General features: G+C 41.3%; 2 protein-coding genes across 2 annotated transcripts; both read right to left on the reverse strand.

Annotated features, from left to right (window-relative positions):
- Nucleotides 1-3698: 3698 nt before the first annotated feature.
- LOC148349854 (claudin-4-like) lies at nucleotides 3699-6835 on the reverse strand. Its single transcript, XM_088321269.1, has one exon. The coding sequence runs from the start codon at nucleotides 5452-5454 to the stop codon at nucleotides 4516-4518; it is 939 nt and encodes a 312-aa protein (XP_088177395.1). The 5' UTR covers nucleotides 5455-6835; the 3' UTR covers nucleotides 3699-4515.
- Nucleotides 6836-6882: 47 nt separating this feature from the next.
- Nucleotides 6883-10430, reverse strand: LOC148349855 (claudin-like protein ZF-A89). Its single transcript, XM_088321273.1, has 2 exons — nucleotides 10118-10430; nucleotides 6883-9304 (listed from the first exon to the last, which is right to left on the reverse strand). The coding sequence occupies exons 1-2, from the start codon at nucleotides 10355-10357 to the stop codon at nucleotides 8987-8989; spliced, it is 558 nt and encodes a 185-aa protein (XP_088177399.1). The 5' UTR covers nucleotides 10358-10430; the 3' UTR covers nucleotides 6883-8986.
- Between the last annotated feature and the right edge of the window lie 3350 nt (nucleotides 10431-13780).

Raw genomic sequence — 13780 nt, forward strand, 5'->3', positions numbered from 1 at the left:
CACACAAGCACGGGCAAGGCTGGTAGCTGGATTTGAATCCATGACCTCAGATGCACGGACGTGGTAACAGTATATACACACACACACACACATATATATATACAAATTATAGTCAAGACATGTTTATTCGTATAGCCCTTAATCACAGGAAGTCTCAAAGGGTTTCACAGACCATAGATTATTGCAAACCACAGACTATTATTACACCATCCCCTGATCTAAAAACTACATGAGGGCAAGGAAAAACTCAACCCCAACATTAGGAAAATGACGGAACCTTCAGAAGGAACCGCACATGAGGTAATCCCCCTTCCAGGATGACCAGGCTGCAATGGATGTTGCAATAACAAATAATAAACAGATATTGTCAACATGAAATATAGGTTATTCATATGTTATAGAATAGAAGTGTGTTTTAAGCTTAGATTTGAACATTTCCACTGAGGTTGCAGATCGAATCTCAGGGGAAAGGGCATTTCACAGCACCGGGGCGCGAATGGAGAACACTCTCAAACCTGCGGATCGCTTCTTGGCTCTTGGGGTCACGAGTAGACCAGAATTTTCAGAGCAAAGGCTTCGGACTGGAACATAGGGGGAAATTAAATCTGAAAGATATGAGTGAGCAAGGCCATGCATGATTTTGTATACTACCAACAGAACCTTAAGCATCTTAAGCTAACAGGGAGCAAATGCAGGTTGGCTAAAATCAGGGTAATATGATCAAACTTTCTTGTCTTAGTTAAAAGCCTCGCTGCAGCATTTTGTACCTGCTGAAGGTTCCTGATTTTGTTATTCGGGAGACCGGAGAGTAGCGGATTACAGTAATCGAAACGGGAGGTAACAAACGCATAATTTATCATCCCTGCATTCGACTGAGACAGCATAGGGCAAATTTTAGCAATGTTGCAAAGATGGAAAAAAGCTGCTCTAGTAATTTTCTTAACGTGTGTTTGGAAAGACAGATTGGGGTCAAATGTGACACCTAAATTTTTGACTGGGTCAAGCTGGGTGATATTACATTTGTCAATGTTCAGAGCAGTTTTTGAGAAGTCACTGCATTTAGATGGACCAATAACATTTCGGTCTTCTCAGAGTTAAGGCGCAAGAAGTTGAGTGACACTCATTCTTTTATCTCAGTGACGAAGGCCCAGGGTTGGAAAGGGTTACTTTAACGAGATTACTTTCAATTACTTTTGGATTACTCCAATACCAAATATGCTAATAAAGGACAAAAGAAACTAAAAATGAATAAAATTCATATTTTAGTTTCAAATAAAATTTTGTGCAGGCTTGGGGAGTAACAGAACACATGGAATGGCATTTTGTTTCTGTCGCATTTTATGTTAGTTTTACAAGAGATCAAAGCCAGGAGAGAAAGCTGTTGTGAGTCATAATTTTATTACTATTTAGTTTCTTTGTTCTTTTATTAGCATATTTGGTATTGGAGTAATCCAAAAGTAATTTAAAGTAATCCAGTTAAAGTAACCCCACCCAACCCTGCGAAGGCCTCCAAATTTCCACAATTTAGTGTGGCAGATTCCTCCATCGGAAGATATAGAGTGTCATCTGCGTAGCAATGAAAACTGATATTATACTTGCGAATAATATCACCTAATGGAAGCATGTAAATGCTGAAAAGAAGGGGGCCAAGTACTGAACCCTGTGGAAAACCACAGGTAACACTAAAGGGCTCAGATGTCATTTCACCATATTTAACACGGTGCGTCCTATCTGAGAGGTAGGTTCTGAACCACAAGAGGACGGTTCCTGAGAGACCAATCAATTTTTCCAACCGTTCTAGTAAGATATTATGGTCCACAGTGTCAAAGGCAGCACTAAGGTCCAGCAGCAGCAAGAGTGATGAAGCACCAGATTCCATTGCCAGTAGAAGATCATTGGTTACCTTAATCAGGGCTGTCTCAGTAGAGTGGTTACCCCTGAATCCTGATTGCATAGATTCAAAAAGATTGTTCTCGGATATAAAATCATTCAGCTGCTGTGCCACAACTCTTTTAAGTACTTTAGAAAGAAACGGTAGGTTTGACACAGGTCTATAATTACATAAGCTTTCTGGATCAAGGTTGGGTCATTTCAGTTTAGGTTTATTAACAGCGGACTTAATAGGCTCTGGAACTACACCTGAGGAGAGTGATATGTTTATAATATTTAGAACACCAAAGACACCAAAAAGACCTTTTATCAGCGAACCCAAAGCGGGTCAAACAGGCAAGTAGTTGGTTTGGCCGTATTCACCACCTGTTTAAGATTATCAAGTGACAGATCACTAAATTGGGGAAAAATCCCTCGACGGCCTCCATGTCGCGCATCTATAATTTTCAGACCTTTGATATGTGGCATATTTACATGGTCTTTAGAAATCTCTTCCCGTATGCTTTGAATCTTCTAATTAAAGAAGACCATAAAGTCATGGGCTGAATGGGTAGAACTACCTGGAATAATATGTTGCCTTGTTAGCGATGCTACAGTGTCGAAAAGGATTTTGGGCTTATTTTTTTGTGCTGCAATCACCTTAAAAAAATATGCTGATTTTGCAGAGGCAAGGGCTGCTTTATACTTCCACAAGCTGTCACACCATGTTTGACAGAAAACTTCAAGCTTGGTAGCGCGTCATTTTCTTTCAGATTTCTTACTCTTTCTTAAGCAATCTAGTTTCATCAGTAAACCAAGGCATGCGTCTTTTAGGTCTTTTAAGCCGTAGGGGCGCTACGGAATCCAGGACACTCGCCAGGGTAGCATTAAACTCATTCATGAGTGAGTCAATAGAGCCTTTAAGTAAGGGAAACGACGCAACTACTCCTGAAAGAAGATCGGAGAGCTCAGAAACTATGCCAGTGCATATATTGCGGCCGCTAAATCCTTTAGTTTCTTTCATCCAAAATTTAGCCAGCACCTCAAATGCAACCAAATAATGATCAGAAATAACGGTAGTACACTGTAACACTGTTACATTTGAGGTTGAAACTCCTTGAGTCAGTACAGCAAAGACACTATCTGCACACAAATAGACAAAATAAGTGGTGACCTCGTGAGCAAAAGCAAACCAGCAGAATGTCTCAAACAGTTCCAAATTCCTGTTTTGAACCACTGCTGCCACTTTTGTTTTAGGTACTTAGCATGTTGTTTCCTAGGTAAAGTGTCTCTTCCGCCCACAATCAATAAGATTTGGCATGCAACCTTAAATGAAGACCAATAAAGTGCTGTAAGTTGGACACTTTTGCCTATTACCCCATCTCTGACTGACTGGTAGCTGAACAAAGTCTGTATGAGAGGATGAAGTTACAGTCCTCCTAAATGAGAAAAAACAGATGGGCCGAACCATTTAGACATTTTCAGAGCAAACAGACTTTCTCAACCGTGAATGAGAGAAAATAGACAAAAGAAAGTGAAAGATATGAAAGCAAAAGATGTGGAGCGAAACCATTTTGGCATCGACAAAGACAGCAGGAGACTTTCTGTCAAACTGGTTGGACCAGCCACAGGCGAACGGCATTCTACGTCAGGCATCACAAAGCAGCAGCTGTCTTCTCACGTTTCTTCTCGTTGCTTCTCATTCAGGAAATTGATGATTAAAAAAACATTTGACACACGTCCTAATTTAAGTTTCTACATAGTATAAAACAACATTTTGTACAAGCAGAAGAAAGTCAACACCAACATTTCTAAAAAAATCACATTTTATTTTTTAAATAAAATTACATATTGCTGGATATAATTAAACACATTTGAATCCACATTTGCGTTCACGTGTGAGTTAATGCTAAAAAAAAAAAAAAAACACCACAATAAACCAGCAACCCATCTTGGGGGCAACTCCAAGAGACACAGTTGAGTTCTGTAAAGAGTTGTCCAAGTCCAAAAAGCGAACTGAAATCTTACCCTAATCTTCCTTTGTCCATTTGACATTTTGTCATTTTCTGATTAAGGCTGCCTACTGCCGATAAAAATACAACAGATCAGGGAGGTACCTTGATTAAGTTCACATCAAACAAAGTATTTTACATTACATTAAAGAAATGTCAAATAATAAACAATATTTGAACAATAATCTTAAGAATAATTCCAGGTCAAATGCTGGATGCTGATCTGCGAGAAAGTTAACTCAAAAGACAGCAAGACCAGGTCTTTGATGTATCATATGGTATTGGTTTGGATAATTTCTGATTTTATCTACATCCAAGGTCTGTCGTTTTATGTATTAAACAGTCTATGTAAGGAGTAAGGAACCCTGGTCGTCGAGAGCTACAGCCCTGCCTGTCTTCAATGTTTCCCCACTTCATTACTGCTTATTCAATTAAGAGGATCGTTATCAGACTTCTCAAGAGCATTCTGATGAACAGAATAAGGAAGACATGAATGACAGGCAGGACTATACCATTCGAGGACCAGGGTCCCTCAACCCTAGTCGTTAAAATGTACAAATGTGAAGAGTACTTTGACCTGTTCATGTAAGAGGCAGCTAGTTCGGATCTGCATCTTTGACTTACTATATCCAGGTCAGAGATAGGTCTTAGAAGGTTTGGAAGGATAATTTTCATGTCGGCTCTCATCAGAGTCCAAGGTCTTGTGAACTTGCTCTTCTGGCTTCAGCTGAGACACCGCAGATGGTGTATCGCTTTGCTCTGAGGGCGCAGAGTTCAATTGCTTCATCTGAGACTTGATAGACAATGCCCACGACTTTACAGATTTCTCTTCACCCAAGGGGATCCCACCTGTGGGTTCTGACCAGCTGGAGGCTGGCCGGTAGCTGGGAGGTCCACTAAAAAGCGTCCCAGAAGTCCGTGTGGCCGGAACCCTGTAGAGGGGGCCTGTAGACGATCGAACCATCAAGTAACGGACGGACGGGTTCTTGTTGGTGCCTTGCCCTTTGAGGGGGCACGACGAGCCAATGAACAGCCCCCCTCCCAAAACGAGCAAGACAGACGCCCCCCAGCCAATGTAGAGGCAGGCACCGATCTCACGTCGCTGTGGGTCAACTGCAGCACTGTAGAACTTCCTGACCACAGCACCGGCCACCCACGAGGTGGGGATCAAACTCAGCAATCCTGCCAGTATTAGGACTGTTCCTGCCGCCATCGCCACCTTGCTTTTAGAACTGGTGCCCACCCCATCCAGGAAGCGTGTGCACTTTCCTCCAACGAATGCCAGAACAAGGCCAGCGGCTCCGGTCACCACCGCCAGCACGGTAAGGGCACGGGCCACTTGCAGATCTGCACCTAGTGCCAACATGGAATCGTAGGGTTTGCACGAGATTTGGCCCGTGCTCTGGACTACGCAGCTCATCCAGATGCCCTCCCAGATTGTTTGCGAGGTCACAATGGTACTGCCCACGAAGGCCGTCACCCGCCACATAGGTAGCAGGCAACTGGTAATCATACCTACCCAGCCCAGCAAGCAGAGGCTGCTCCCCAACAGCTGCAGCCCTGTCGATACCATGGCAACCACCTGAGATCAGTTTTTTGTATCTTCTTTTGTGTTGTCGGACTTCACTCGCTGACGTCCAGGCTGACTAGACAGCTTGAAAAACCTGTGTGCATTTGGAAGCACCTCCTCCACCGCCACCTGCTATTACCCCGATGTTCCAGTTTTACAAAATAAACAAAGAACTCCCATTGAGTCCTCGAGTAAGGAATTCTTTATCACACGCACCAAAGATGTAGTCCTTTTCCTTTAGCTTGTTCTCTCAGCTGTTTAGTGCTTCAAAGCGTCCTCTCCTTACTGTCACCTGAGAGGGACTTGGGTGAAGGCAGGTGCAAAGGACCACACCTGCTCTTTAGGGCGCTCAGCGGGCGGAGCCTCACATCATGACATCATGGCTTCCTGTCCAATTCCTTATGTTATTCTGTGAATGCGCTGTATTTTTGTTTCAAATTATGTTGAGCAGTCTTGTGATGGCCCAACAAATGACTGGATACATCATCATTTGACACCATTATTTTTTTTAGTCTGCAGATTTATTTTTATGTATGTAGCCTATTTATCGGTATTGGTGACTGATTGTGAATTTTAGCCAACAATATGGCCTTAAGTCTATGACTTGATAAATGTTCCCTGAATCAATTGCTATAAATGTTATAGGGACATTGCGTATTATTTGACCACTAGATAGGGACTCAAAATGACCAAAACGTACCATTTTACTTCCCATTTTTTTACGTACCAGTAGCACCAAGATGGCAGACAACCATGTCGGCTCCCTTACAGTGAGTCTCATCCATCCATTATCTGCACCGCTTATCATCAGTAGAATCGCGGGGGTGCTGGAGCCCATCCCAGCTATCTTCGGGCAGTGGGCAGGGGACACCCTGATCTGGTTGCCAACCAGTCACAGGGCACACAGAGACAGTAAAGTCACTCGCTCATTCACACCTAGGGACCATTTGAACCGACCAATTAACCTGGAATGCATGTTTTTGGAATGTGGGAGGAAACCGGAATGGAAGGAAACCCATGCAAGCACGGGGAGAACATGCAAACTCCACACAGGATGTTCGATCTCATGACCTCAGAACTGTGCCGCACACGCGCTAACCACTGCGCCGCCGTGCTGCCAACTTGGTTTCATTTTTCTGTAAAAAAAAAACAAAAACAATTTAAGGATCCTGCACTTATTTGCTAGTGACTGCCAGGTAGAAGATAGGATAAAAAATTCTTGAACATGTACTCATCTTTCTTCATATGTCCGTTTTTTAATTTATTTGATTTTTCAAGCAGAATTTAATTTAGTATGTTTGTTAGCAAATTATTGCATGATATCAATTGTTAATTTGTCATCTCAAATGAGATATAAATCCAAATGAATATGATAAGATGAATCCCCTGCCCACTGCCCGGAGATAGCTGGGATGGGCTCCAGAACCCCGCGACCCTACTGATGATGATTGGTGCAGACAAGTTGACAGTCATATTTTATTTACAAACGAGTACATTTGACACTTTTTTGATAAACATAACAAAATTTTGTAACAATGACAATAAAGGTATATTCTATTCTTCTATTCTATTCTATAAAACAGACAAACACATACATAACGCACTACATAAAAGATGATTTTGGACCATAAATAATGTAATGATCTTGTGCTGAAAATATATTCTGTTTTGTGTTGTTGGCTACTATCCATTATCTGCACCGCTTATCCTCAGTAGGGTCGCGGGGGTGCTGGAGCCCATCCCAGCTATCTTCGGGCAGTGGGCAGGTTGCCAGCCAGTCGCAGGGCACACAAGGACAGACAATTTGCTCGCTCATTCACACTTAGAGACAATTTGGATCGGCCATTCCACCTGTCATGCATGTTTTTGGAATGTGGGAGGAAACCGGAGTGCCCGGAGGAAACCCACGCAAGCACGAGGAGAACATGCAAACTCCACACAGGAGGTTTGATCTCATGACCTCATTATTAATTTTACTTAATTATCTGATTATTCCAATAATCGTCTTATAGTCGGTACTAGTCTTCTGTTAAAATAGAAGTTAGTTGAAGCCCTAGTGACCACAAGGACTATCTACACTAATGCCCTCATTCGTTCTTTTAAATTATCTCTAGAAATATTTGCCAATGTCTGCCCTTAAGAGTTTTCGCTAAAGACCCCCTTTCCAGTCTATGTCATTGGATGCGTGCGCAGCTGCGCATTCTTTATAGTGTCCCAATATGATAGAACAACATGAACAGCTGTTATGTGTGCATGTGCACATGTAGCATTTTTAAGTATGCACTTTTTTGGGCAAATCCTAAAGGAAACATGCATTTTCGAAGGTTCTGCTGTGGCTACAAGCCAACAAAATAACAGACTGGAACAAAGACTTCACTCAGCATTGCAATGTTTGCAGAATCCATGTCATATCTTTTAAGTGATCTAGGTTTACCTAAATTGCCAAATGCCTTAGTAAATGTAAGTAGGTTAAGTGTCGGGGAATTGTTAGCGTTACCAATGCCTACTCTGGACTACTGGTGCGAGCTAGTCAATCGTTTATAATAATAATAATCATTAAAAAAACAATAACAATATTAATATTATTTTTATTATTTACATTTTATAGAATATGTATTTAAAAATAATACATTATTGTATTGTTGATAATAATAATTTTCATTATCATTATTATTGGTCCCACCAAAACTAATGTATTTAAGGTAGGTGCAGGCAACTCAATTCTTCTAAACTTTAACCTATGTGTCAACTAATCTACTGATCAAAGGCTGGGACATTCCTACATCTATAGATGTCGGATAAACCCCTCCTCCTCACTGGAGGAACTTGCTTCCTGCCGAGACCTCTGGCGCTCCCACTGCTCACAGGGAGTGGATTACATGGAGGAACAGCGCATGCAACACCGTGCAGCAAAGAGTGCAAAGAGACATGCTCGCCAGGCCACCTCTGCTCCCCCAGCACCCCCTTCACATGCTCTGTCTGTAACCGCATCTGTGGATCCAGGATCGGACTGTTCAAACATCAGCAGACTTACAATTAAAAGAAGATGGTCATCATCGAATCGATGGACAACCCCCCAAAAAAACTGTAAAAATGAATAAGTCATCTGTGCCACTATTTTTGTTCATTTACCATGCTGGAATGTAGTTATTTTTACTAGTTACTTTCCCAACATGGACAGGCGCTGTATACGAGTCAAGAAAGTTTCACACAAAAGCTCCATAAAGTGGCTCTCACAATCTATGTGTAGCGTCAATCAAAATTATTTTGTGGTTGTTGACTTTGATTACTAAATTAAAGTCACTATCTTGCTGCTTGCCCGTACTTTGTGCCTATTTGAGATATTACTATCTACAGTCTACAATATTTTTCTGTCAATCGGCTACTAGGGCTTATAAACTGACATGAATTCCGCCTTTCTGCGTCACGGCTACGCTTGGCTACGTCACACTTGTTTACAAATCCGGAAAAGGGGTCTATAGGTGGGGAATTATTGCCACAAAATTGGAGAGTGCTGGCAAAAGCGTGAGAAAATTCAGCACGTGTAGACTGAACAGATGGCCACGCCGCCAATGACCATCAGGGCTCCAGAGACCCAGCCCACATAGATTGAGGCGCCCAGTTCGCCTCGCCGCTCTTCGGAGGGAAGCGGGTTGAAGAAGCCGTTGATAATGGAGTTTGCCGACAGGCTGACAGGAATCAAACACAGCACACCAGCTGCCACAAAGGCCACACCCGCCATCAGGCCGATCCTGTTCTTAATTGTCCAATTGTAGCGCAGGAAAGTCGTGCAGCTCGTGCCCACCACACACAAGATGACTGCCAACACGCCCACTGCTAGCGACACGGAAACCTGCAAAATCCGACACATTTAGTGGCTTGTTCATGGAAAAAAAAGACATCACGATTGCAGAAAAAAAAATGCTAGTTTCAAGTTGTCTCTCTCTCTCTCTCTCTCTCTCTCTCTCTCTCTCTCTCTCTCTCTCTCTCTATATACATATATATGAGCAAATTCAGAAAATGTACACTACCGTTCAAATGTTTAGGGGTGCTCAGGATTTTATTTTTTACACCCCACACATAAATAACGTTGTAAATGACTATTTTAGCAGTTAATGTCTGGGTTTTAATGCAATATCTACATACTGTAGGTGTAAATAGTACGTCACAAAATTGAGTACACCAGTCACATTTATGCAGAGATTTCATTATAATGTTTAATAGAACATCACTGAAGAAACATATATTGTTTGTAAAAATAAATCAAAAACGAGATAAAATTTATTTCTGTGTTATCTTTATTGCGGGTGGTTAAGTGTTTGCACGTTCACTGCCACGACTTGGGTATGATTCCAGTTGAATGCAATGTTTTGATTTTTGTCAGCAATGTTTTTGAGTGATCAATCATTGCACAGGTAAAACCACAAACGTACTTTACCGTATTTAACAAACACCAGGTTACAATGGTGCACTTTCAAATTTCTGGCCAATTTGTGTTTTTTAGGTGCACCTTAGAATCTGGAAAATATGATACTTTAGGAGTAACATACTACTTTTGGGTGTCAGTAATCTGGGGTGTAATGGAATTACTTTTTAAATGAAATAACTAGTAATCGTCACTACGTATCAGTGTTGGGAGCAGTCGTGTGTTAGTTTAGTTACATACCAGAGCCCGGGAGGCCTGCAAGTCTTGAGGGAGGGCCAAGACAGAGTCGTAAGCCTTGCACTGTGCCTGTCTGGTGCTCTGAATGACGCAGTTCATCCACAATCCTTCCCAGAAGATTTGTGCCGTTACGATGTTAGAGCCTACGAAGGCAGTCACTTTCCAGGTGGGCAGCCCACAAATGAGACCCGTGCCTAGCAGACCCAGCAGACCAAGCAGCGCGCCTACCAGCTGGGTCCGCATTTCCTCCTTTGGACCAGAGGCTTTAGAGGGGGTGTGTTGCTACACCAGCACCAAATGAACAAGGTGGCTTCTTCTCTCCACACAAACTCAAAAGAAAAAACACTTACCTTTCCAGCTTGACTTGATTGCTGGAAAAAAAACAGAGGAGGAGCAAAATGAAAGGTTATACGGCTTCCAATAAAGTTTTTTTTTTACCCAGCAAGTTTACTTTTTGTTGGACTGTGATTATATTTTTTTCCCCCAATTTTCTGTACATTTACTCTACATTACATTGCCGAACACAGTGAAATTGATTAATCTTTGGCCTATATTTAGATTCACTGTCCTATGGAACTCTTCTCATACCTACAAAATAAGACACATTTAGTGCCTTGTTCACAGTACGATTAACCCAAGGTGTTCTGCATCTCTAAAAGTAAGACAAAAGCAGGTTGCTGCAGTGGAATATAAAGCAAAATGGCTCTTTGAACTCAGTCGGGCATTGTTAAAGGTGCAGTGATTTGTTTCAGGTGTCCGTATAGAAATTAAAAGTAGAATATTTAATTAAATATGTGTTGACAAAGGCCAACTGAGTTCAAGGAGCCATTATGCTTTATTTTACATTGTGCCAATCTTTAGCAGAGCCGTGATAGAACACAATACATTCCAGGAATGGGGGCTGGGAGGAGTGACATTATACTTGTCCCCGCTGTTTTTTGTTTTCTTTTATTTTGTCAGTGTAGCATTCCAATGATGAAAGAAAATATCTGCTTCAAGTAGATCTCAAATGCCAACCCAAACCCTCAAAAGACAAAAAAAAACTTTATTCGAGCGGATACAAGAAATTCACATACTTGCACAAGCATCATAGATAAGATGTAGAGGCTGCAATGATGACATAAGACAGCAGATGGCGGCACAAGGTAAACCAAAATTAATATTACTGACACATGCTTGCATGAACCAAAACCTCTGCTGACCCCATTCATTTGTGGTGTAAAAAACAAAGAAAATAAATGTGTTATTTTGGATTTTTTTCAAATCTGGGTCGATGAGGGTTGAGTCAGGTATCAAACTGCCACCACATACTTTCACATCTGCTTTTTCCCATCTACCTGAGTCAGGAATATGCAGAGGTAGCCAAAGTCCTGTAAAGATTTATACAGATGAGCATGCATACACTCATGAACGCATAAAAAAGAAAACAAAATGGAGTCAGGATACTATAGTAAAAGATTTTGGAGCTTGTAGGGGAAAAAAAACAATTCTGGCGTGTTTGCAAACAAATTATTATAGTTACTGGAATCTAGTATGTGTCAGAGTGCTTGGAACTGCGCTTGCATTAATTCCTAATATATACAGCAGTGTGTTGTGTAACGTGTGGTGACTGTCCAAGGCCCAAAGATGTCTATACCCACACTGGTAAAAGGTGGCATGGGCGACAGTCTATCACTGGGTAAATCAGACATCTTTTGAATTCTTAGTCATCCTCTGAGCTTGCGACAGTAAACACACTTGTGTATGACAGAAAAAAAACAACTGTTTACTGCCAATTATCCATAACCCAGATGCTCAAAGTGCACCTTTTGTCAAGTGCCGCTCCTGACATGTTAACTTCACATGATAATATCGGACAAGAACAGCTACATGGTGAGCGTTTGATATAATTGGCCGTTTACATTAATGATGGGGTCTAATTTCCTGAGAGAGCTCTCTCAAGGGAGTGGCTGATCTTCTCTAATGCCCCTTGTATTCATTGTTGACTGTTTCGTTCCGTGCAGTTTGAATTATAAACTTAGAGTTAGAGTTCATCTGTTGTGGTCATGCTATGAAAACATTTACAGCCTCTGATATCAGCATTTATTTCCTTGTATGACACTGCTACATGTTTTAATGATGCAACAGTGCGATACAATTTGATCCAATGAGAGAATATCTCGAAGCTGAATGTTTCCATTGCTTTAGTTGTAAAAGTTGTCACTTGATGCCTGATTGATGTACCTGTGCCGGGGTCTATCAGTGTAAAAGTGTCGCAGAAATGTCTGCGTCTGGTCGTGTCAAAGAGGAAGGACCACTAAACCCATTTGTGTGATCTAAATTGGAAGCTGCTACAGGCCTAGTGCAATGTCTGTTGGATTGTCCTTGTTTACTATGTAAAACCAATGTGCAGGATGTGTGAACTTTGATTCTTGACACTCGATTTACTACATGGGTGAGCCAGCTATTTGTGTGTTTATGTGGCTAAGTTCAATTTTACTATCAGTAAAAAATGTGACAACATCAACCTTTATGCAATCTTCATCTTGAATTAATCCATACATCTCTATAACCAAAACTAATGCACACAATTCCAATCAAGGAATTGTGTGTGCCGGCCAGGGAGCTAGTTTGGATTTGCCTAGGATGACACCAGTGTGCCACTGACCTTCATTGCCCAAAGCCCTCTCATCTTCTAGTGCTCCTATGGCCATCACAATTTTATGCAAATCTACATTTGACTCTGCTAACATGTTTTAGGTGTTTTCAATTATTTCAACTGTTTCTTCTACTCTAACAGTGGACACAAGTCCGTCATCCCCGTAAAAAAAATCTCATTTCAAACCGTTTTGCCCTGTGTCCATGTCCTACCTCTCAATCAGCTGCAGCACATCTTAGAAAGTAGATAGTCCTGTTTCTAAAAACATGAACTTTCATTCTATAGTGACACGTTTTTGTTCAGATCATTATTCTCGTACCAACGGAATCTCAAAAATCACTATGATACTCTCTAACTTCAAAACATTAAAACATGTGTTGGACAATGCTACAGGCTCCCTTCTAAAACGCAAGAGGACACCGAGCATTGTGTTATTTAAGTCAGGTCCACTCAGAAGGACTTTGTTGAGGGACTGACCTTTGTACTTTGCACTTGAGTAAAAAAATAATATAAGCTGGTCTGGCTTTTGGGGGCGATACACTACAAAGAATGGTAAGTACCTATGTTCTTTATTTGAGTCTAGGGGTGGTGCTATCTCCGCATGGTCTCTGTCCAGCATGTTTTGAATGAATTCTGTGTACTGTCTTCATTTCTGGATTGCGATCCAGTGTTTTTCCTTTAAGTGTTTGAAGACCCTTGAGTGCTTGTTCTTTGTTACTTAAGAAATTGTGGTCTGGATTTGCTGAATGGCAATGGTGCCACCCAATTGTTACATGTGTTCTGGAACACTTCTTTCTCCATGATGTCAATAAAGGCTCTGTCTTCTACTGACTGTGCTTATTTACCGTCATCTTTTGTTTTCTCAACAACTGTGTCCCAATTATTAGTGTCTTTGTTTTCTTTTCCCATTCTGGATGTAGCTATGGTGATGGATAATCAGTCAAGCAATTTCAATTGTTGAAGTTCAAAATAATTATTGCATGGGCTCATGTAAGATGCACGATCATTCTGCAGTTCAGTAAGTTTTT

This window comes from Urocampus carinirostris, chromosome 17 (assembly GCF_059441175.1).
Source record: "Urocampus carinirostris isolate Australia breed hairy pipefish chromosome 17, RoL_Ucar_1.0, whole genome shotgun sequence".
In the NCBI taxonomy this organism is placed as follows: Eukaryota; Metazoa; Chordata; class Actinopteri; order Syngnathiformes; family Syngnathidae; genus Urocampus; species Urocampus carinirostris.